Below are 22,603 nucleotides of genomic sequence, written 5' to 3'. Positions count from 1 at the left end.
TTTGCTCCACCGAAGTAGCTCTTTCTTCTTCCTCAAGAGTATTCAGTACTCCTGCGACATTGGTTTAGACACCCATTCCTCTCTTTTAACCAAATCACTGTTTTGGTCCATACTTTGATTTGATTTTGAACTGAGTCCCGGGTGTTTCACACTAGCATGCAGGCACACGGATCAGTGGTACAGAAGATACTGAATGTTGGTCTTTCTTTGGCAACATTGCCTTTAATTTTGACAGCTTTTACAAAGGATACAGGAACATCAATAATTCTGTTACAGGATGAAACTGCTCAAGGTCTTTGGCACCCAGACTGAGGTTGGCTAAAAGTGTTCAGGGCAATGTAAGGACGTTTGTCATGTCTAAAACAGTCTTAGGTGTGTTGTAGAGCAAGTCAAAAACAAATTGTGACTACCTCTGCCTGACGCTTGACCAGCATGTACATTTCCATTTTGCTAAGTCAAGGCTGGCTCGGGACAAGTGTAAAGCCTGACAGCAGGGCTTGAATAGAAAGACGAAATACAGATGAGCCAGGAAGACTGCCTTATGACCCCTTTTTTATGCAATTTTCATTTGGAAGAAGAACAAGTGGCATCTTGCAGATTTAAGGAGTGTTCTTACAGTGGGAGCTTGAATATATTTAAAATGTTACGTAGCCCTCATCTCACTGAACTTGATGGCTTTTTTACTTGTTATCTGCTGTGTCATTTACAGGATGGGCCTTTCAATGGCTTGGCCTGTGCTTTGTCTCTTGGGGCCAAGCCAGATTCCTGGCTTTGGTATTTGATATACAACTTGAGCCACTAAGCCTCAGACCATAAGGGACAGTCATGGGTCGCTCCTCCCAGCCAATGCATGCTCTCTTCAGTGTTCTTACGATACTCAAGACAGGGCTCAAATTGCCGGGCCATCTTGTACGAACCAATAGGTCGAGAGTCGAACCCATGCATCGACTGAGGTTCGGGCATGCGCAGTAGAGCAGCGCCCATCTTGGATTGGGGAAGGCAGACACTTCCCCACATATCCAGAGGCTATTTTAATAACACAGCTGAGAAGCTGCTAAGAGGCAATTCTTTACTCGCCGGCTAATGGATGCTGCTTTGTTTGTCCTAATTTAGCTAGTTTATGGTTCCTTCCTGGTTTCCTGGCATTGATTGTTGTTGTCTCTTTTTCCCTGTCTGTTCCAGGACCTCCCTGTACCGACCTGTTTCTCTCTCTGGACCTATTTTTGGAACTTCTTTGGCTAGAGTAAAGTGAAATACCACATTTAGATAACCACCACGTTGAGCCTGTATGCATTTTCTGTTCCTTTCCCAGTATGAGACTGGCTCTTTACCCCTGTCGCTTCCTTGTACAAGCCTGTGCTTCTTCTCTTGTCCTTCCCTGGGTTCGTCTGGTCTTCAGATGCTCATCCCTACCTTGGGTTATTCTCCATTTCCGCCCTTTGTCCTTCTGGATCTCAGACTGTGCTAACATTACAGCCCCTTTCTGACATAATTTTCTGCTACATTGAGGGTTTTTCCTAGTTTCTTCTTGGATCAGAGTGACATTAGTGGTGTGATCTGAATGATTACCACTAGTACTCTCTTAGTTTAGGTCTGCCACGCTTTCCGCGTACCACTGTTATTTCCACACCCTCGGAGATCTCTATCCAATGTTAAAACTGATGGAAAACACCTTTACAGCCTGTAAAGTTTGGTTCCGCGAGCCACCATCGCCTGTTCTTATTCAACAACGCTGTCCGCCCTGGAGTTGAAGGTTGTTGCTCTAATTGCAACAGCCTCCCAATGCTCTGTTGGCTCGTGGCAGTGATAGATGGCTCTTTGACCTGCATTTCCAAGGAAGAACCTGGAAGTATTCTGCCTCACACATGCTGACATCAGCATGGGCATGGCGAAGGTTTCCAAGACTCACGGTTTCATGCAATCATGTGGTTAGAGTGATTGTCATGAGTAATATTCAGCAATATCAGTCTCACAACTAAGACCAAACGGTGAGGCCTCAAAATGAATTGCAATTCCGGTCTCAAACTGGAATTCCTACAAGCATTGGATTCTAAATACAAATCTTATGAAAGGTTCACCTTTTCAGGCTCCTGTTCCACAAATCACAGTGGACAGAAATTTGTCATGATGGCTCCTGGATTCCACTGCCTGGAGCATCAGACATGGAGAATCTGGTTTTCTGAGATTAAAATGCTTCCCAGCAACCACATGGAGATCAAGTGCATTTTTCCCTTAAGTCGTTCCTTCCTTTCTTTCAGTAAAACGTTTTCCTGCATGATGGATCATAACACTACTAAAGTTCTGACTGATCACTTTCCCCCCACCAGCTGGCTCCTACAATGTGGGTTTTCTCTCTCCAGAACAACTTTGTTCCTCTTGGCTGTTTGCAGTAATATCATAGGTGAAATATTGTAGCCATAATGCTAACCACAAGATTATTGTATATAGATATATACATACATCAAAAGTTTGTCCTCGAACAAAGACACACTCCCATGCAGGTGCTAGTATGATGTATTTTAAAAAAACAGCAAACTCTGCAAAGCGTCTTAAGCCTGACGTGTTTCGGGTTCCTGCCCTTGTTCACAGGCCAACGTTACGGATCAATAGGACAGTGCATAATTTCCCATTTAAATAATTCCATCCTCAAGTGGGCCTCCAGTGAGGTAAAATGTATGCTGGTAATTGAAGTCCAACACAATAAGTTTTATCCCTACAGTGGTTTTACTCCGTCACAAAAAATGTCCATATAGTGTCCACCTTACCTTGCTGATACAATTTTCACGACCTGCTGCTGTGTGTGACTGAAATCATGGTCACAAGGGCCTGCTTCCCAAATATCGCAGTGGTACGACTTCATGGCTGGACTGGCCATTTTATATGCATCAAAAGATTGCCCTCGAACAAAGATGCAGTCCTCACGCAGGTACTAATATGATTTATTGCAAAAAACAGCATACTTTGCAAAGTATCTTAAGCCTGGCACGTTTTGGGCTCCTGCGTTTGTTCACGTTGATGTGTGTGTGTATACATGTATATATAATGTTAGTCTGTCATAATTAAACCAAAGGCCCGCGTACACTTAAATCAGGCAGGCGGATTGCAATCTTGGCATTATGGATACTCACTCTCTCACCATTGTGGCGGAGTATCCTTATCGCCAAGTATTATAAATCAGGCCCATAATTCAGAGGGGCTAGTAATGGCAGTTTCTGGTCCTCTTAAAATTCATTTCTGGGCAACACCGCGGACAGTTTGCTTTCACTCAGAGGTGTAGGCTGCAAAGTTTGGGTGAAAATCAGGAATTATTAGGTCATCGGACCTAGAATTAATAATTCCCCATGAAAAGCCTGATTTTGTAGGGAATGATCAGGGTTCAGCACAGAATCCTTGTTAATTCTGCACCCCTGGAGTTAAGGGGAGGTTCCTCTGTTTTTTTTTTTACTTCAAGGGTGTGGAATTAGAAGGACCCCATAGATTTCAGGGATTCAGGACAGACCTGACCCTTCCTCTCCTGGGTGACCCCTCAATCTCCTGGGTGAGTGCTGCTCTCCCTAACTGTTGGTTGAGTGATAGAGGCCCTACCCTGTGGGTTGAGTGATAGAGGCCCTGCCCTGTGGGTTGAGTGATAGAGGCCCTGCCCTGTCTGAGGTGTAATTGAGACAGTGCCAACCCAGTCTGAGTTCTAAGGGGTGGAGACCAAGCCAGTACTGACTATCCGGACCCGGCGTGAAGGGTAGGCGTAGCAAGCTCCGGCACAGGCAGTTAGAACCCAAACACATTGGCTTCACGCCCGATGCCAGATCCGCCGGGTACTGTTGATACCCCTTCACCCTAACCCTTAGGTAGGAACAGTGTCAGACAGGTAGTACAACTAATGTGCCTTGTTTAAACTGATACTTATTAATAGATCATGTTTAGTTGATTGTAGTTTCCCTATAGGTCCTGAAGAATCGCAGTCAACGAACTAGATGCAAGAAACATGACGACCACACCTTTTGCACCTTTAGCCCTGGATCACTCTGGGAAACTATAGTTCCCACGAGTACCGGCTATCCCTGATTTTACTTGTGGCAGAGGACCACCAGAATAAAATTGTTTCCGGTACCTTGAGCCACATTTTACCCTCACTCACACTTTCTACTCTTTCCTGGCCCCTCACCCGCACTTCACCATAAGGCAGTTGGATAAAAGATCTCCGATAAAGAGCCCCTCTTTAAGGTGAGCCCGTTGGGCATTGCACCGCCTGCCCAACAAGGAGCATTGCCGATGATGAAGCATGACACTCGCATGGGTGTGTGAGGCCATTATATCCAACAAATTGGATACCCAGGGGTGGTCGTCCAATTGAGCACCAGCCCCTCCCTAGTGACCGTTACCTCCCTTCCTTTTCTCCCTCTATTCCTTTTAGGAACAGCCCAGTCACCTTTCTGTTGTCTCCGTTCTTGGGGCTACGACTGTGGCCGGACCTTCCATTCCCTTCCCTGTGAATGGTAATATCAGCCCTACTGGATCGCAACTGATCCCATCCTTTCCCCTACTTGCTGCTACATTATGGATACTCTCTCACCATTGCGGCGGGGTATCCATATCGCCAAGTATTATAAATCAGGCCCATAATTCAGAGGGGCTAGTAATGGCAGTTTCTGGTCCTCTTAAAATTCAGTTCTGGGCAACACCGCGGACAGTTTGCTTTCACTCAGAGGTGTAGGCTGCAAAGTTTGGGTGAAAATCAGGAATTATTAGGTCATCGGACCTAGAATTAATAATTCCCCATGAAAAGCCTGATTTTGTAGGGAATGATCAGGGTTCAGCACAGAATCCTTGTTAATTCTGCACCCCTGGAGTTAAGGGGAGGTTCCTCTGTTTTTTTTTTTACTTCAAGGGTGTGGAATTAGAAGGACCCCATAGATTTCAGGGATTCAGGACAGACCTGACCCTTCCTCTCCTGGGTGACCCCTCAATCTCCTGGGTGAGTGCTGCTCTCCCTAACTGTTGGTTGAGTGATAGAGGCCCTACCCTGTGGGTTGAGTGATAGAGGCCCTGCCCTGTGGGTTGAGTGATAGAGGCCCTGCCCTGTCTGAGGTGTAATTGAGACAGTGCCAACCCAGTCTGAGTTCTAAGGGGTGGAGACCAAGCCAGTACTGACTATCCGGACCCGGCGTGAAGGGTAGGCGTAGCAAGCTCCGGCACAGGCAGTTAGAACCCAAACACATTGGCTTCACGCCCGATGCCAGATCCGCCGGGTACTGTTGATACCCCTTCACCCTAACCCTTAGGTAGGAACAGTGTCAGACAGGTAGTACAACTAATGTGCCTTGTTTAAACTGATACTTATTAATAGATCATGTTTAGTTGATTGTAGTTTCCCTATAGGTCCTGAAGAATCGCAGTCAACGAACTAGATGCAAGAAACATGACGACCACACCTTTTGCACCTTTAGCCCTGGATCACTCTGGGAAACTATAGTTCCCACGAGTACCGGCTATCCCTGATTTTACTTGTGGCAGAGGACCACCAGAATAAAATTGTTTCCGGTACCTTGAGCCACATTTTACCCTCACTCACACTTTCTACTCTTTCCTGGCCCCTCACCCGCACTTCACCATAAGGCAGTTGGATAAAAGATCTCCGATAAAGAGCCCCTCTTTAAGGTGAGCCCGTTCGGCATTGCACCGCCTGCCCAACAAGGAGCATTGCCGATGATGAAGCATGACACTCGCATGGGTGTGTGAGGCCATTATATCCAACAAATTGGATACCCAGGGGTGGTCGTCCAATTGAGCACCAGCCCCTCCCTAGTGACCGTTACCTCCCTTCCTTTTCTCCCTCTATTCCTTTTAGGAACAGCCCAGTCACCTTTCTGTTGTCTCCGTTCTTGGGGCTACGACTGTGGCCGGACCTTCCATTCCCTTCCCTGTGAATGGTAATATCAGCCCTACTGGATCGCAACTGATCCCATCCTTTCCCCTACTTGCTGCTACATTATGGATACTCTCTCACCATTGCGGCGGGGTATCCATATCGCCAAGTATTATAAATCAGGCCCATAATTCAGAGGGGCTAGTAATGGCAGTTTCTGGTCCTCTTAAAATTCAGTTCTGGGCAACACCGCGGACAGTTTGCTTTCACTCAGAGGTGTAGGCTTCAAAGTTTGGGAGAAAATCAGGAATTATTAGGTCATCGGACCTAGAATTAATAATTCCCCTGGAAAAGCCTGATTTTGTAGGGAATGATCAGGGTTCAGCACAGAATCCTTGTTAATTCTGCACCCCTGGAGTTAAGGGGAGGTTCCTCTGTTTTTTTTACTTCAAGGGTGTGGAATTAGAAGGACCCCTAAGATTTCAGGGATTCAGGACAGACCTGACCCGTCCTCTCCTGGGTGACCCCTCAATCTCCTGGGTGAGTGCTGCTCTCCCTAACTGTTGGTTGAGTGATAGAGGCCCTGCCCTGTGGGTTGAGTGATAGAGGCCCTGCCCTGTCTGAGGTGTAATAGAGACAGTGCCAACCCAGTCTGAGTTCTAAGGGGTGGAGACCCAGCCAGTACTGACTAGTTGTTAAAGACTGAGTGAGCTAAAGAATTGTGATGGATTAAACCCAGATCAGTTGACTGGGGATGAGTGTTTGATTTGCTCAAACGCTCCGTCCATCATCCCCTTTTGTTTTGCTTAGTTGTTAAAGACGGCAGCCCACTATATTGTAAAGGTTTGAAAAGAGAAATGCCCATTCTAATCCCTTCCTCCCTCCCCTCGGTTTTTCTGCCCTCTCACTCCCCCCGTCCCAACCATGTGTGCCTCCCCTCCCCACCGTTTATTAATCTCGGCTTTGCCCTTGCTCCAGGTTCACAATCGCCTTCTCTTCTTGTGGGTTTGGAAAATATACAAAGCTCACAGTGAAAATATTTACTCAGCAGCAAAACTTTCAGAGGAATTTGAGACATTAATTTGAAAAATCTGCCGAAGGACTACAATGGCTTCTTTCTCTGCTGCACTCTGTCGCTCTCCATCCCCTCTCGTTTTCGCGCTCCACATCTCGAGCCACGCACTCACTCCTTTCATATATTTCTCCCTTCCATGTCACACTGGTTATTTCACTTTTTCCTTTTTATTTCACTCTTGTAGGTTTTCTTTGTTTTACGTGCCTCTCATCTTGACTGTTTGTCGTCTTATTCCACTCCTAACCTCCCAAATTCTCTACAACCTTTTCTCTTCTCTGCGCCTCGTTTACTTTCGTCCCCTTGTTACGTAGGGTTTCTTTTTCTCCTTTCCTCTTAGGTGTTATTGAGTTGCTGGCTGTCGTTTGTTTTCTTCTTGTCGGGCTTAGAATTTTTTTGCACCTCTTAGTAACGCTATTGTCCCACTCTCACTCTTTTTCTACAACCTCTACACCCATATTGTTCCTGACCCTTATACCTATAACTTGCAGACTCACCCGTCCATTCCCACATTATCTTCTTTTTTATCCCGGCGTGCTCTCTTCTCAATCTCTCTCATTGCCTTAGTCTTTAGTTTATCTTCTTCTCCACCTCCTCTCCCCCAACGCTTTTCTTGTCATCTCTCCCGGCTTTGTTCATCTCTGCCCCTGGCGGTCCCGCCTGTATCTTTCTATCCTGCCCCCTTGCAATGCTTCTTCTTTTTTTTATTTTTTAACTACCACTTCACTTTATTCCTGTTTCTAACCTTCCTTCCCACTCTATTCCATCAAGTTTCCTTTCTTCTGACTTTATGTACTTTAAAACCCGACTTGCTATTCTGTCCACGTTGGTCTCTATCCTCCCTCCTAGTCCCCTCCCCTCTACCTCCCTTTCCATCATCGTTTTCTTTCGTTCTTCCCTGCCCCTTTCTCATGCTCCTTCCCTCATCATTATTCCTCGCCCCTTTGTTCTTCTACTAGTTTTCCCTGCCCCTTGTTTCATGTTCCATCGTGCCCCTTTTTCTTAACCTCTTATATCTTCCTTTTCGGTCCTTCTCATTGTATTTTACTCCTTGCTCCATCCTTTCTTGCAGCTTCCTATTTCTTGCCCCCGTCTTTGCGTTCTTTTTTAACTTTATCCCTTATTTATTTTCCCTTGCTCCTTCACATTCTTATTTCTTTTACTTCGACTACCATTGTGTCCTTTGTTTCTCTCTCCCAGTTATAGTTTTGGCACTTGCCCCACCTATCCTAATTCACGTTACCTCGCTACTTTCCCATCTGACCTCGCTACTTTCCCATCTGACTCTTCGTTTCCCTCTTCTTTATTTCCAAATTTCCCTCTCAGCCGTTCCCCTACTTTTATTTATTTCCTCCCCCCCCCCCCCCACCCCCCCCCACACACACACAATTCTCTCATGGCTCACTTAGTTTCCTCTCTGCCACTCCTGCCTTCTTCCTTCATCCGTTCTCTTGGAGTTCTTGTACACCCCTTTCTCAGTTTCTCTCTCATTCTGTTTTCCTGTGAGCTCATTCACACCCCTCTCGGTCCTCCGCCCTCCGTTTCCCCTTCTTTGCCTCCCTTCCTCCTTCTTTGCCTCCCTTCCTCCTTCAGATCTCTCAGATGCGACCGTTGCCATCTGGCTCTGAAGGTAGCCCCCTCCCCCTGTAATATAAAGCAGCCCTGCAGGAAATTCACCTGAGGAGCCAGTCAGGAAAGAACGAGAGAGAGACGCAGAAATCCCCTGCGCCTGTTCCAGGCCTTCATCTGATCGTTTATCCCAGAGACCGCAGAAGCTAATTACATCCAGAGCTCCGGCAGCGCTGACGTCAGGGCCCAGGGCCTACTCCAGCGCCAGGCTCACTCCCGGTGTAGGCCCAACCAGCAACCCTGTGTCCCTCGCCCTCACTAACGGTTCAAGCACAGCAGTCCGCGAGTGACTGCAAACTTAACGGCTACGGCATCAGGCCCAGCGAGTGACCGCTTGTACGGAGCACTGTCAATTGCCACGCATCTGGGGTTAGAATAACGCATTTACATAAAAATGGCTACCACAACAAGGCCCAAAGTTCAACAGATGAATCTGCTTAGCTCAACGGACAGCATGTTTTTTTCCTAAACAGTTTTTAGCCACTCTCTGCCCCGCTGACCCTGGCTATACCCAGCCAATAAGAAGTCATACAGCACTGGGTTGGTGGGACTTCACTTCCACAAATGTACAGTCTGTCACATGTTCGTTGATGCACATGTGTGCAGAATTCAAAGTTTATGATAAGAGATTCAGGACCTCTAGGCAAGAGGCTGTCTGCAGACCTTGAGCCTGGTATTGCTGCTTATAAGTCCCGGAGCTCACCAGAGACCCTTGGCCTTGTGTGCCCAACACTTTGCAAGAGCAGAGCTCATCGGTAAAGTTGGGTGAGCCAACAAATGAACAGGAATAGCTAAGGGCAGCACTGCCTCTAAGACACCCTGAACGAGCCGAGCCTTGAAAATATTTGGCATAAAACATCCTTTTGTAATATGATAAGGTGTCTCCAAAATTCCAAAACGTGCATTTCTTTAGCTTGAGGAAGCGAGTCACCTTTGTACATAGGTCCTCACAAACATTTCCCCAGGGGCCAAATTTGTTGGTGGTGTGATCAAGGGTTGCAAGCTGGGTGGTGGTATGGGGGCTGAGAGGGGGTTGTGAAGGTGGGTGTGTGGTAGGGGAAGCCAAGCATGTACATCTAGTGGTTGAATTGAGTTGCACAATATGGAACTAGAAAACCTGGGATCAACCCTGGCTTCCCCACTTGACCAAATAGTGTGATCCAAGGCAATTGTTTTATTTCACTTTTCCTCCTTTATCACTTATAAGAGGACCTCAAAATACATGTCTTCAGGGTGAGCGGTGTGCAAAAACATCTTCTGTTTGATTTAATAAACTATAATGTTGTTCATGTATAATGGCACCCAAAGGGTGCACATATAAACCAACTTGCCTCTCAGTTCACTATTGACATTGTCAAGGTAAGGAGGAAAGCATAAAGGTTTCTAAATTCATGTTTGAAAACTATCACTTTAAAAATAATCTCAATGTACCGATATAATTTGATTTTATAAAATGAAACAGTTCTGCATGTTAATAAAATAAACATTTTGAGGAGACTATCATATTTTTACACATTTGCTGAAAGATGCCTTCATAAACCAAGGTGTGTCTAAAGTTGAGCAGTGCAGGGTATCAATGGAAGGCTCTTGCTGATATTGGGTTGTGCAGCAGTACTGGACATCGGTATCTGAATATTCCTTCGGAGAGCTCTAGAAAGCAGGAGCCACACAATAATCTGCCCAGTGAGTGTATGAAAGAAATCTGACCTCCTCACTCCTAGAGTCAGAGCAAATCCAGCTACTGCTCTGGACAAGTGCAGAGACTAGCCTCAACGAAGTATGGTGGAAGTTGTTTTTTTCGTGATTCTGGTATTAAGTTGGATGCACATTAATATTATAAACACCAGCCACCCAGTGTCGAAGCACAGAACGTTAGGCAGAGAATATTTTTCATCACTGATGTCTGCTTCTTATAAATATATTTTTAGGCCTATGGCAAACTGCCCAAAAACCTGGTTAAAATCAGATATTTTCAGTGTTTCCGGATTTGTACTTGTACAAGGGGAAATGCTTTATGGAACATGGCAGCGAATTGGTGCAGCAATGTGCAGACACTCCCACTGTGGGATGGGTGACAGTACAACGCGTACCGTCATAACGCGTGCTGTTACAACGCGTCCCTTACAACGCAAGTCGTTACCACGACTTGCGTTGGGGGCGCGGATATCGAATAGTATAATTTACTATTCTAACACCAGTCCCCGTGGACACTAGGGAAGGTGTTGGAGTAGTAAATTTACTATTTTTAATCTTCTAGCGCCCTCCAGCGCAAGTCGTGGTAACGACTTGCGTTGTTACGGACGCGTCGTAACAGCACCGCGTTGAAACATCCGCGTTGTAACGGATGTTTCCCCCCACTGTGGTGTGGGCTTTGAACACTGACTCTACATGGGCCATACGGCTGTAAAGGCCACAGCTTTTCCCATTTCATGGGATGCTGAGATATTGGTCCCCAACAAAAACTTTAGGAGTCCCTGGGCGGGGGGCTGTCTAAAAACAGCGAGTCCTGGCAAGGGGGCTCAGGAGTAGTGGGTGAGCACTCAGGTTCGTCTTAACAGTATTATAGGCCCCCGGCAAAGCAGTGCACTGTGCCCTGCCTACAGAACAACTCACAGGAATAAACATTTTTAACTGAAAATTCGTGTTAAATTATGGTCTGCATGGGGCCCCTATGCCCGTGAGGCCCCCGGGCAACTGCCCAGTGTGCCCATGTGTTACGATGGCACCGTGGGCACCCACTTCAGTTGTTACAGCATGCTCAGCCACTGAGCCACTGCTGCGCGTTCGCAGAATAGGCCCTTGATGTTCCTTACAGACCAGGCCATTGGTATTCTTTATTGACAGCTAGGCAGCTGAGCCACCAGTATTGTGCTGACTTGGCCTCTTAAGCTTATTACTGACATGGTTGTCATGTTCAGCAACACCTGGACCACTGATGTTCATTAACGACTGCGCCTTTGATGCATATTTATTCTGATTACAGCCATAAGCCATTGATGTATATTTTTTTCTGGAGCGAGCCACTGATATACACTACTCCATGTACTGTTAAATGTTACTGAAGTATATAATCTCTGCCACCATTATTGCCCATACTGCCTAAGAAGTGATTCTGGGCTATTGGGAAGAGATATCACTTGAACTTTAATTGTAATTACCTTTATGTTTTATCCATTATAGGATTTTGTAGGTTTGGTGTGTATTCCTGTGAGGTATTTAAGATATGTTAATGTCACCACTTTCTCGTTCTTTAATGTCATTGGAATGCAAGGTCATGAAATACCAATTTGTGTGCTATCATTAAGAATGCAAATTAAGCCTAAGAATTTTGAAAACGTCAGAGCTCTGATGTTAAGTCACTGGGAGGAAGTATACAAGGATATCACGTGGTTTGACTTGAGATATTTGAGGGGAATCCTTTTTAGATGTCAGTAATCTATTCCCATTTTCACTCCGTGAACTCTGGAACTTTAGGTTTACTATTCACAGTAAAAATCTAAAACTTCATGTACATTTATTTCAAGAGCAAACCAAAGCTGGATATACCTGCATTGCCATACTTTTCAAATCACCCGCTTTTTACTTCTATTCACGTCCCGCACAAACGTAATGCCTCCATTTCCAACCTATATCGCCCTACAAAAAAAGTATTCTTTCCCTATTGACCTTAATGGGATCATCCTCTTAAACGCCTGGTTTCACCTGCATTTTGGCGGCAAGAGGTTGTGGGTATGGATTGCACTATTTTTGTTTTTCAACTACTTTGCGATAAACTATCACACAAAGTGCCACCCTTGAGGCATGTAAATGTCGCACATGGAATTATACATGTGTTTTATTGCACCACCTCTTTGGCTACATGGCCAAGGGACTAACAGATATTGACCTGTAGGCACGTCCTGGACGCTTTGACAAAGAGTATAAATATGTATGTACTTCAGGGTCCCCCGTTAATAAACAAGAGCATTTGTGAAAATTGTCACCCACGTTGGACTCGTTAATTTTGTTGTTGTCCTTCTTAGTAGCGTAATCCCAACACACCTACATACCTATAGTCATTGACAATCAGTCTTTTTATTACAAAAAACACATATACATATATACATATAAAATATATCCTTTTTACAAGATAAGTACATAACGTTGGCGCCTCAGCAGAAGACCTCCCGGCAAAAACGGGAATATTCTGCTGATTAAATACATTTTAACAAGAAATGTTCTTAAAGCTTTCCACGGTTCCAGTTTTCATCTGTGCCCCACCCTTTCCCTTTTTAGCGAATAAAAAATATTTTAAAAATCTCGAGTTTACAAAACTGAAATTCACGTCGGGGGTCTTAATTTCTACATCCAATACCCTCAACAAAGATGGGCACTGGACTCTTTGACCCACAAATGAGGCACTGAAAGAGGCTCCTTGCTTGTTGGAGTTTACTCCACCGCGTCTCAGAAGCAAAGGAAGGGGAATCCAGAAGACCTATAGAAGGCCACTGGACAACTTGTCTCTGAATACGCTTCCCAAACATGTCCTTAATATCCCTGGACAAAGGCTATTTTAGGCCCCTAAGATAAAGCATTCTCCCATGGGGGTTAAATCCTTAATTTTGTGGGGGACAAATATTAGAATGACCTGCCATGGACCTTTGAAATGTTGTTGGAGCGCTCCACGTTAAGAATAGGGTGAACTCCCTCTTCCTTTTGGTCCTCTAAGTGTTCCTGATCTAGCCTGTTTACATCTCTTGCTTCATGCGGTGCCGGACAGCCCGCCCGCTTGGCCTCTTACAGATACAATGTCATTTGAGGGCATTAGGCTGGCATAAGAAGCCAAATACCCTGAATACAGGGTACGAGGCCCAAGAGGCATCACAAGGGTTTTGCAGTGCCACAAATAGTCTGATCCCTCATTCACTATAGTCCATGAGGTCAATAAAGGATCCACGTGGGAGACGTGCGGGATGGATCAGGCACAGTTGCAGAACTTTATGGCACAGTTGAATAATCACTTGTGCTCATTGGGTAAAACTCAGATGGTATGGAGGGAGGATGTCAGAGGTTTTTGGGGTGATACCTGTGTAAGTGTTTAAGACATGGAGAGAGGTTCCCTATGACACCAGGGTGTAAAAGCCAGTAGGAAATGCAAAACACTCTCAGTGGCACAAGCAGAGAATCCGTCCTGTGCCGAGGGACAGATCCTCCAGGTAGAGATCTTTTGGCACATGAGTATAGTCCCTCTCGCACAAAGTGTTCTAATTTCCTGTGCACAGGTCAATGTGGTGGAGACAGGACCTCTTCGACCGTCAATGATGATCAGCAACACGCTAACGCAGTCTGTGAGCCCTGACTCCAAGTACATTGAGCATCTACTTAATATGAATTCTTCTGGTGTTGCCAGCACCTCCTCTAACAATCTAAGGCCTCGAGATGATGAGGGACATCTTAGGTCAGCAAATGAACGCAACTACCTTCCCACTCAAGGCACTTCTTGGCGACAAAGGGTAGAGAAATTGGGTGGGGCGTTAGGGTTCCCGGCATGCACTTAAAAAACAATAAATACATAACCAAGCAGTCCAAACAAGTTTTCTGTTTTTTGTTTGTTTTTGTTTTAAACCGAAAACATCTTCTGGTGTAAGCACAGTTTGATTTCCACCCCTGCCACACCCGCTCGCCACCCAAACGATCAAGTAATGGAATCTATCTGCCCCTCTACAGCGTTTGGCCCTGAATGTGACTTTAACAGGCGGTGGCAGGGATTCACTAGTGCAGTTTAAAAAACATATGGATTGCAAAACTTTGACATACAGTTTCCAAAATGTTGTTTTGAAACTGAACAGTGAGCTCTGGCCCGCTGCTTTTCACTTCCTTTTGAGGAATATTAATATGGGGAACAACACTGTAATTCCACATGTTTGTGTGCGTGGGAAAGGAGACACGGGTCATGAGAGGCGTGCGATGCCACACAGCCCACTGGCGCCCATTCCGCTGGTGTACCTGCCGATCATGTTCATCGTGAAGTCGCCTCTGTCTTGGATCCATCATGACTGGTGCCATGGTGGCTTTCCCGGGCAGATCCCGTGAGGACTTTCTTTTAACTCTCTTGCCTTTACTTTCTGTTGATCTCTAGTGTGCTGTCTTTTTTTAGCTAATCTTTTTGAGTGCTCGGTCTACTCTGGAAATACTCGTGTCAATGTTTTTCCCTTTAGCTCTGTATATATGAGCCTGTATTCGCTCCCCACAGAGGAGACTGTATGTTCAGACTTGTACACAGCTAGATTTAAAGTTTGCCACATCGCATCGTCAGAAAGCTCCCCAGCTTTGTCTTTTTTGGGAGGGTGCACGGTGCAGGCAAAACACTTGGGACTTGAGAGGGTGAGACATTTGCGCCAAAAAATTGACCACTTTCTCTTCCCAGATGTGCAAAAATAAGTGGGTCTTGTCCATGATTTGTCTGCAAACATTAGTCCCTCAAAGCCGGTCCGGTCCCCAATATATTTCATTTGTCCCTTGGAATTCCGTCCCTTGGCAAGAGCAAGGCAGGCCTTAAAAGTAAGATGGTTTTAATGCTGTGTTGTTATTATTACTGTAGCATCGCTGCTGCATCAAAGGAACCTCATACTCCAAACCGTTGGGCAGTGCCATGAGTTCCGGTGACTTCTGGTCATGCCTACGCAGGCTTCCGTTTTCAAGGCACTCCTTCACTCCTTCCAGTTCCATAGGGCCCATTTCCCCTCCAGCATCTGCTTGTTCAGGGCGACGACTCCGAAGGTAGTATATGGTGGCTGCAACGGCCACAACGAGCAGCAGTGTTGCCGCCAGTGCAGGTACTATCATGAGGGTCAGATTGCTGTCCTTGGTTTGTGTGACAGGGGCATGTTGCTGGTTGCTTAAAGGGGCAGTTTGGGCCTCCACACAGGACTTCTCATCTGAGTCCCAATCTTCAAATGGCTCTACACAAATGTGGTAGGTGCAGTTAGGCTTTAGGCTGTGGACAGTGTAGTCCGACAGTGAAGTAGGGAGATTAAGTGATACCGGCCGTTTATCGGGACCAGACAGGTTTCGGTAGGTCAAGCGTATACCTTTGAGCTGAACTCTTGAGTGAATGTAGCTGTGCAGGTTCACCTTTAAAGAGGTGCTGCCCGTTTCTTGAATATTGATTTGTTTGGACTGTGTTGTTGGCTGCACCACTTTGGTTACTGTTGGCAGAGTAATAGCTGGTTTCACTTTGGTCTCACAGTATACCCCAGAGAACCCATCAAGGCATGCACACCTCAAGTGACCATCAGCATCCAGTTGGCAAGACCCACCATTCAAGCAGATTTGTGGTGGGCAGAGTTCCTCTTGAGGGATTTCTGATTTCCGCACATCTGGATTTGGTTCCTGTGTGGAGTCCTCCTGGAGCAGTGTGGGCTTACGAGTTGGCGTGGTTGTGATAAGATCCAACACATATGATCCTGTGGTTGTCCTCGGAAGGACTGCCTTTGGAGTTGTGGTTTTTATGGTTGTGGTTGTTGTGGCAATTGTTGTCGGGCATCCAAAATCCATGTACGCCAAGTTTCTTAGAATCTTGCCTGCATTCTTTGGTGGGAAATGACACCGGGTCTCATCTGACCTCTTGAGTGTAACTTCTTTCCCATTGAACCAACCAACAAACCAGCTCATCTGGCAGACACAGTTGAATGGATTCTCTGCTATGTTAATGGCTTTTAGCCTGTTGGAGAAGATGAAGAAGTCCTGTGGGATGGTTCTGAGGTTCATGTTACTAATGTCCAGCTCTTGGAGGTTTTGCAGACTGACAAAATCTTCTGGTTGCAGCTGTGAAATTTGGGTGTTTCCTGCCATGCTGAGCTTAGTCAGTCTGCGTAGCCTATGGAGAACCCTCGGGACCTTGGCTAGCTGGTTGTCTGAGATGTCTAACTCATGAAGATTCCTCAGGCTTTGAAAGAGCTCCTCGTCCAATGTGCCAAGGCCTAACCCAGCAATTTTTAGTGACTCAATGTTGTCAGTGTAAAAATGTTTTGCTTCTATGCTGGGGATTTGGTTCCAGCTCAGATCTAACAGTAAGAGTTGTGGAAGTTTCAGTACAGGCGCTGCAGCAAGGCGGTTATTCTGTAGCTTCAGCTCAAGCAGATTCTCCAGGGTGTCAAAAGCAGTGGGGTCAATGTGCTGGATTTTGTTGCCATTCAGGTAGAGGCGTTCGAGCCGACGTAATCCATGGAAGGTCTCATTTGTGATTTCTCTTATTTGGTTGGCGGACAAGTCCAGATTGTTGAGATTAGGGACAGACTGAAAGATATTTTTCTGGAGGCTGGAGATCTTGTTTTGAGAAAGGTCTAAGAGCTGAAGCTCCAGGAGCCCCGCAAAGCTGTCCTCCCCAATGTCGGTGATGCCGTTCTCAAAGACGTACAGGCTGGCAGTGTTTTGCGGTATGCCTTTCGGGGTAGTTGGGTTCCTCCGGGAGATGCAGAACACTATTTGTGGTTGGTTACACATGCAGCCGTCGGGACAGCAGTAGAGAGAGATCGGATGTGACAGCATCAGCAGAACCATCATTAGTAAGGGACACATGGTGTGCTTTCTGTGAAGAGAAAAAAAATATCATCAAGAACAAGAAACTCCAAAGGCTAATTCTGCATAAGGATTTCAAAAACACGTTCAATTCCATGCACATGCAGGGCAGACATCAAATCATCACATGTTGAATGACATTGCCTTGGTCAGTAAACTGACTTTGTGGATAAGGTTTTATGGCAGAAATTACTTGTGTTGGGTGAGGCATGCTGTGAGTAAAGTCAGATGTTTCCTCTTGAGGATGCTCCTCTAACAGGAATTTCTGCATTTGGGAAGAACATGACTATAACGTGCTGTAATCTTGTTAATGTTTTAGGACAGAAACGACTCCCTTATGGGACAGGGCGGATCAGAGCTAAGAAGAAATATGCATTAATTACAGCTTCCAGAGTCCCTTGCCTTTAGCGTGGCCTGTCATGGAGTGACTCAAGTGGAAAGATGACTGTGCATTTCACCAGAGCACCAGGTCTTCAGTCCTGGTTTGTTCTTGTAGAAACCATTGTGATCTTGAGCCCAATTGAATCAATTCACTTGAACCAAAACGTGTAACTCACAGAATTCATTCAATGTGAAGTGAAATCCAAAGACTGAGAACACCGCGACTCAATGAGATGGTACCCATGGTACCCGTGTGGTCACGTTATTTTTTGGTGACATCAGAAAGGATGAGGGTAAAGGGGGCTTTAGCATTACCTCAGGTCCCTCGTCCATTGGATTTGATTCGACCGGCAGTGTCTGCATGTTAAATGAAATTAAGGTGTTAGAGAGCTGTACGACTAACCCCCTTCTTCTGGCCTTTCTCCGGCCTGCAGACAACTCCACCACATGCTGGTTCAGGACTGTATTTGGTGTGGACATCTCTGCAAGAGGCCCTATCCCTCTGTTCCCTCTACCCTTTATGGATGCATGAGTAATGCATTTGTTTATTTTAACAGATAAAGACGTGCCTGATAATTGTTCCTTTACACATCTTTAACCCCAGCCTTAATCTCTCTTTCGCCTGTGGACCAGGACCTCTGCCTTTCTTTTAATTGTATTACTAGTCTGCGTGCCCCTCTGTGTCTCCTTCTGGTTATGTTTCCACACTATAAGCAGGGCCATTGGAGTATGCAGCTTTGCTGCACCAAATTATGTTTCAAGCTTGATTAATTTATGCTCCGAGAAAAGTTAATGTATGCAGTATAATGTGGCACAGTATGTGGTAGTATCATTTTGCTATTTTTACATTTCGAGGTACTGCCTGAACACAAGTTTTACCTCATTATTGCCAATAACTGAATACAGCTATTAGCTAATGAAAGGCGATTAATTAACCTTGCCTTTCGCATTGTGCATTTACACAGCACCGTATTTTTTTTCTTAGTAACTTTTCATTGCCTTGAGATTCAAACAAAATGTTTTTATTTAAATATGCAAACTGTGCAGTAGAATGTGGATTATGTGGAAAGTTCAGTAAATCGATCATTACAATGAAGAAAAAAAAAAAAGGACAGCAGCAGAATTGCAGCGGCCCCATCTGTACAGCAGACAGAGCCAGTTCTGTCTTTGAAGTTTACACCTAATTTTTTCGTATTTAAGGATATCTACAAAGTAATCGACACCAGCACCCCTACTTATCTGTCTGCCAAGCTTACCATCTCTGTTGGCTCTCCTCACACTCACAACCAGGACACTATCACACCATCATACTGGAGATAATAAAAAAAGTTCAAAAACACACAAAAAACAAGTCATGTCTCTATCGACGAATCAGGAATATAGAGGAGCATGCGCATATCCACCAGGGCAGCCACAACCCTGATTCAGTTTAGGGAAGAGCTGAAAACACGTGTTTTCGGAGAACGTGCATTGTGATGCTGTAACAGTCCACGTTTGCTCTTACAAACCAGCCACCTCTCCAATTACGAGTTACCTGTGTCTTTGGCTTGGATCCTGTACAGCGGTGTGCAGTCCTTTTCGGCTTGGCTCTCGCTATAGAAATACCACATACAACACTACAGCTCGTAGCAAGTAGTTCACCCAGAGACACAACTAAGCATAAATGTTGGGGAGGAGTGAGGTGTTTATTGGGGCGATGAAGATGTTTTGGGATGGGGGTGGGGGGGATTAACTCTTGTGTATTTTGTATTTTAAGCAATGTAGCCTGGTTGCTCTTGAAGCTAGATTCTATCAACAGTTGTGAAAATGGTTTGTGTTCTCCAACGTGTTTTGTAACCAATTTTAAACAAATAACATTTGGCCATGATCAAAGATAAAAAACAAAATCGTCTTCGGGTCAAATTGACAAATGTGGGTTCAGGGTTCTCCTTCAAGGTAAAAAGCTATATCAAATTACGACCACTTGCGTGCAGCCTAGATATTCAGGAGGACCTAAGACATGCTCCAAAGAGAAATTCCCACCCATTCAGTGCTATGACTTCCAGACCCATTCATCTGGGGCAGACATATTGCCCACTCCAGGTTCATGCACATAGTAGACATTCCCTCGCTTTGTGCTCTTCTCTTGCCATAAAGACATGCCTGTTTAAGTAATAATTATTTTGAATCTTTCATCTGTAGGGCCAAAATCTCTCTCCGTTCTGACTTCTCTTCCCCCTGTATTTTCTTTTGGTTTCTCTTAATTTAGTTTTTAGGTCTGGGTTGACAGCATAGTTGTCAAACAAACCTACTGTTAGCAATTTATATAGAGTGGGCTTTGGTTCCACTTCTTCCAATCACTGGCTTTCTTTGACAAGCCTCTTTCAGACATTGGCTATAGACTTGGTCAATCATGTCTTGGCTTAGTCCAGAGGAGTGTTTATCTCTTCACTTAACTTGGATTGTAAGTGTTTTCTTCTGTCTCTGGTAGAGTGATTGAATGGAATTACACGAAGGACTACCTTACAGCGAATTACCCTCTGTTCACTCCTGCTGTCTCCCTCCTACTTATCTCACTCTAAAGTGCTAATGGTAACACAATAAACTTAGACATATTGCTGGATTGGCCAATGCTTGTTAAATCAGTGTTGTGTTGTTTTCAACTTCAAACGTAGGTGATCAAGCTTTTATGCTTGGCAACGTAAGGTCTGTAAAAAAACGAATAACCGTCGAACTTCACATACTTCAGTGGGTCACACCAGAGCTTTGAGCATCTTTAAGCACCCATAAGTATTATGGGTTCTGGGTCTCAACCCTTTAAACACAAGGTCCCCATCACAATTTCCATAATAGACTACTGCGGTCCTAGCTGGTATCCAGGCTATACCAACCACCCTTTGGCAATTCTGCGGGCCTAGGGCCGCATCACAAGGGCATTTGTTTATGTTTTTGGTTGACTGGGGTGTGGGAAAAGTCCATAAAGGGCATTACAGGGTTCGCACAAACCCAGGCAGCAAAGGTAACTATGCGGGGAAGGCCCCTGCAGCTTTGCTGTGGTGAGGATAGGATGCTGTGGCACCGGTATCCTTGCTTGAAGCACCCGTCTCCACGTGCGCCATCTTCCGACATCTCTTCAACGGTGTCGAATGCCACACTTCTGTTTCTTCCTCAGCAAACATTTTAAAAACACATGGGGTGTGGGTGACTGGCTTGCAGGTCTGTGGGGGGTACCATGCCAGAAAGAGTGATAAAACCAAGAAAGCGGTGGGGTGTTTTGTTTTGACGGGGCATTTGCTCTAAAATATTCTCGGTTCAAATTGATCCGACGTGTATTTCAGTTGTTATATTTGCTAAACTTCAGACTTTGAGGCACGTTCTCTCACATGGCTCTATTTTAAGAGTACCATGGGAATTCGTGTTATCAGGACCACTGTGTTTCTCTGTTCATCAACAAAGTGCATTCTGGGAGGTGTAGTCCTGAAGCGACTCCGCTGGACCGCGTAATACTGGAATAATGTGCCCCTCATAACTTGGAGCCATCGGGTGACCTTTTCCTCTGACAAGCAGCTGACATCCCCCCTTACCCTCCCCCACGGCAAACCCCTGCTCATCCTGTAAACATGTCCATCTGTATTTCATATTCCAAGTCAGTGAGCCGCGGGGTAAACTTGTTGGACTAAGCCTGATTTCCAAGAAATGTGCTGAGTAATGTGGGTGCGCTTTATTAGAACCGTTCTGTTTGTAAACCGATTTCGCGCCAACGCGTGTCTGACTGGAGGCGGCCCGCGCTCCCCCGCCCTGCTCGCGCACCCCCCAGCCTGCTCGCGCTCCCCCGCCCTGCTCGCGCACAGCTCGCGCCCTCCCTCCCTGCTCAGGGCCTAGCAGCCGAGCTGCCCACCTCCAGCGCGCCCCTCTCGAGCGCGTCTCCGGGCTGAGGGGAGGACAGGCCTTTGGGCGGCAGCGGAGTGTGCTTGATGTTTACTGACACACATGCCCTCGCCGTATCTGCGCATTATCCGCCAGGAATGGTGACCTTTGGCTGCTGCATAGCTGAGGCTCACCCGGCTGTCAACAGCGCCTCGCTCCTCCCTGCCCGGCCAGACGGGGCCCGCGCGCAGCTCCTCCCGGCCGGGCCCGCCGCGGTAAACTCCCCCTGAACCCCTTGCCCCTCCTCAAGACACCCCCCTCCGCACAAAACCAAGCAGGCGCAGCGCAGGGACACGGCAGTGGTCGTGCTTCATCCTGTCAAGCGTCCCCTTAAGTACACAGGTCGGCAGGTCAGCTTACAGTGACCTGCGGTTCGTCCCGCAGTTGAGGTCTGCAGCAATGGGGTGACGGAAATGTTTCTGACAACAGATGACCGACACCTCACGGGTCACCACCGAGGGTGTTTTTATTAATGATGTGTGACATTTGCATCATTTGTTTTTACGTCATTAAGTGACATTGTGCCACACATCTGAAAATATGTGAAACGCAAAACCAGTATTTAGTGCAATATTTAGCGCCTTGTTTTCGTTTTTGGCACAAGAACACACGTCATGCAGAAAAATAACTGCAGAGAAAAGCAGCCTCCCGCGTTCTTGTCAATTACGTTGTTCTCATGTTCCAGCACTAAAATGTTACCATGCATTATTGGATCATCTGGTGTAATTTTGATTAACACGCCTAATGGAAATTTCATGAAATGATGTTTAATTTACTCCGTCTAAGTATTTAAAAATAGGGCTCAAAGATCCTTCTGTTTCTGTCTCCTTGCTGTCTGTGGGGCACGAGGAAGTGGTCTAAGATTAGGTCTAAAAATCGAAGCACCCATAAAACCAATAAGATTGCTGCCAAGCTTCCTGATTTTTCTGGTATAACATCCTGGTATTTAGTGAATTTAAACATCTGACTCTCATCAAAACTTTGATAAGCTATTTAAAAACTGTCGACCACCTGGCTCTCGGATCAACACTTGCTCAACTAAATTACCTCAGAAACAGACTGTCTAATCCAAGTGATCTGGGATTTTACCTGCTGCCTTTCAGCCCCCAGTATCATCCGATTAATATTGAAAACTTCCGCATTGTACTTTTACTTAAGAAACAAACTTTCCTAAATCACAGATATATGAATCA

At 45.8% G+C, this 22,603-nt stretch overlaps 2 protein-coding genes across 3 annotated transcripts in view; one reads left to right on the top strand and one right to left on the bottom strand.

The window, feature by feature from the left end:
- Positions 1 to 22,603, top strand: part of LOC147688502 (coronin-7-like) — a 1,252,182-nt gene that overhangs the window by 530,124 nt on the left and 699,455 nt on the right. The window lies entirely within an intron of this gene.
- The window catches only part of VASN (vasorin), a 55,239-nt gene continuing 45,254 nt past the window's right edge, over positions 12,619 to 22,603 (bottom strand). The window contains exon 2 of the mRNA XM_086941397.1: positions 12,619 to 17,133. Coding sequence (XP_086797523.1) covers positions 15,099 to 17,133 — 2,035 coding nt within the window. The 3' untranslated portion in view covers positions 12,619 to 15,098. The remainder of the gene's footprint in view (positions 17,134 to 22,603) is intronic.

Source organism: Lissotriton vulgaris, chromosome 10, assembly GCF_964263255.1.
Source record: "Lissotriton vulgaris chromosome 10, aLisVul1.2, whole genome shotgun sequence".
In the NCBI taxonomy this organism is placed as follows: Eukaryota; Metazoa; Chordata; class Amphibia; order Caudata; family Salamandridae; genus Lissotriton; species Lissotriton vulgaris.
The sequence above is the reverse complement of the archived record's forward strand: the minus strand, read 5'-3'. Positions and strand labels throughout refer to the sequence as shown.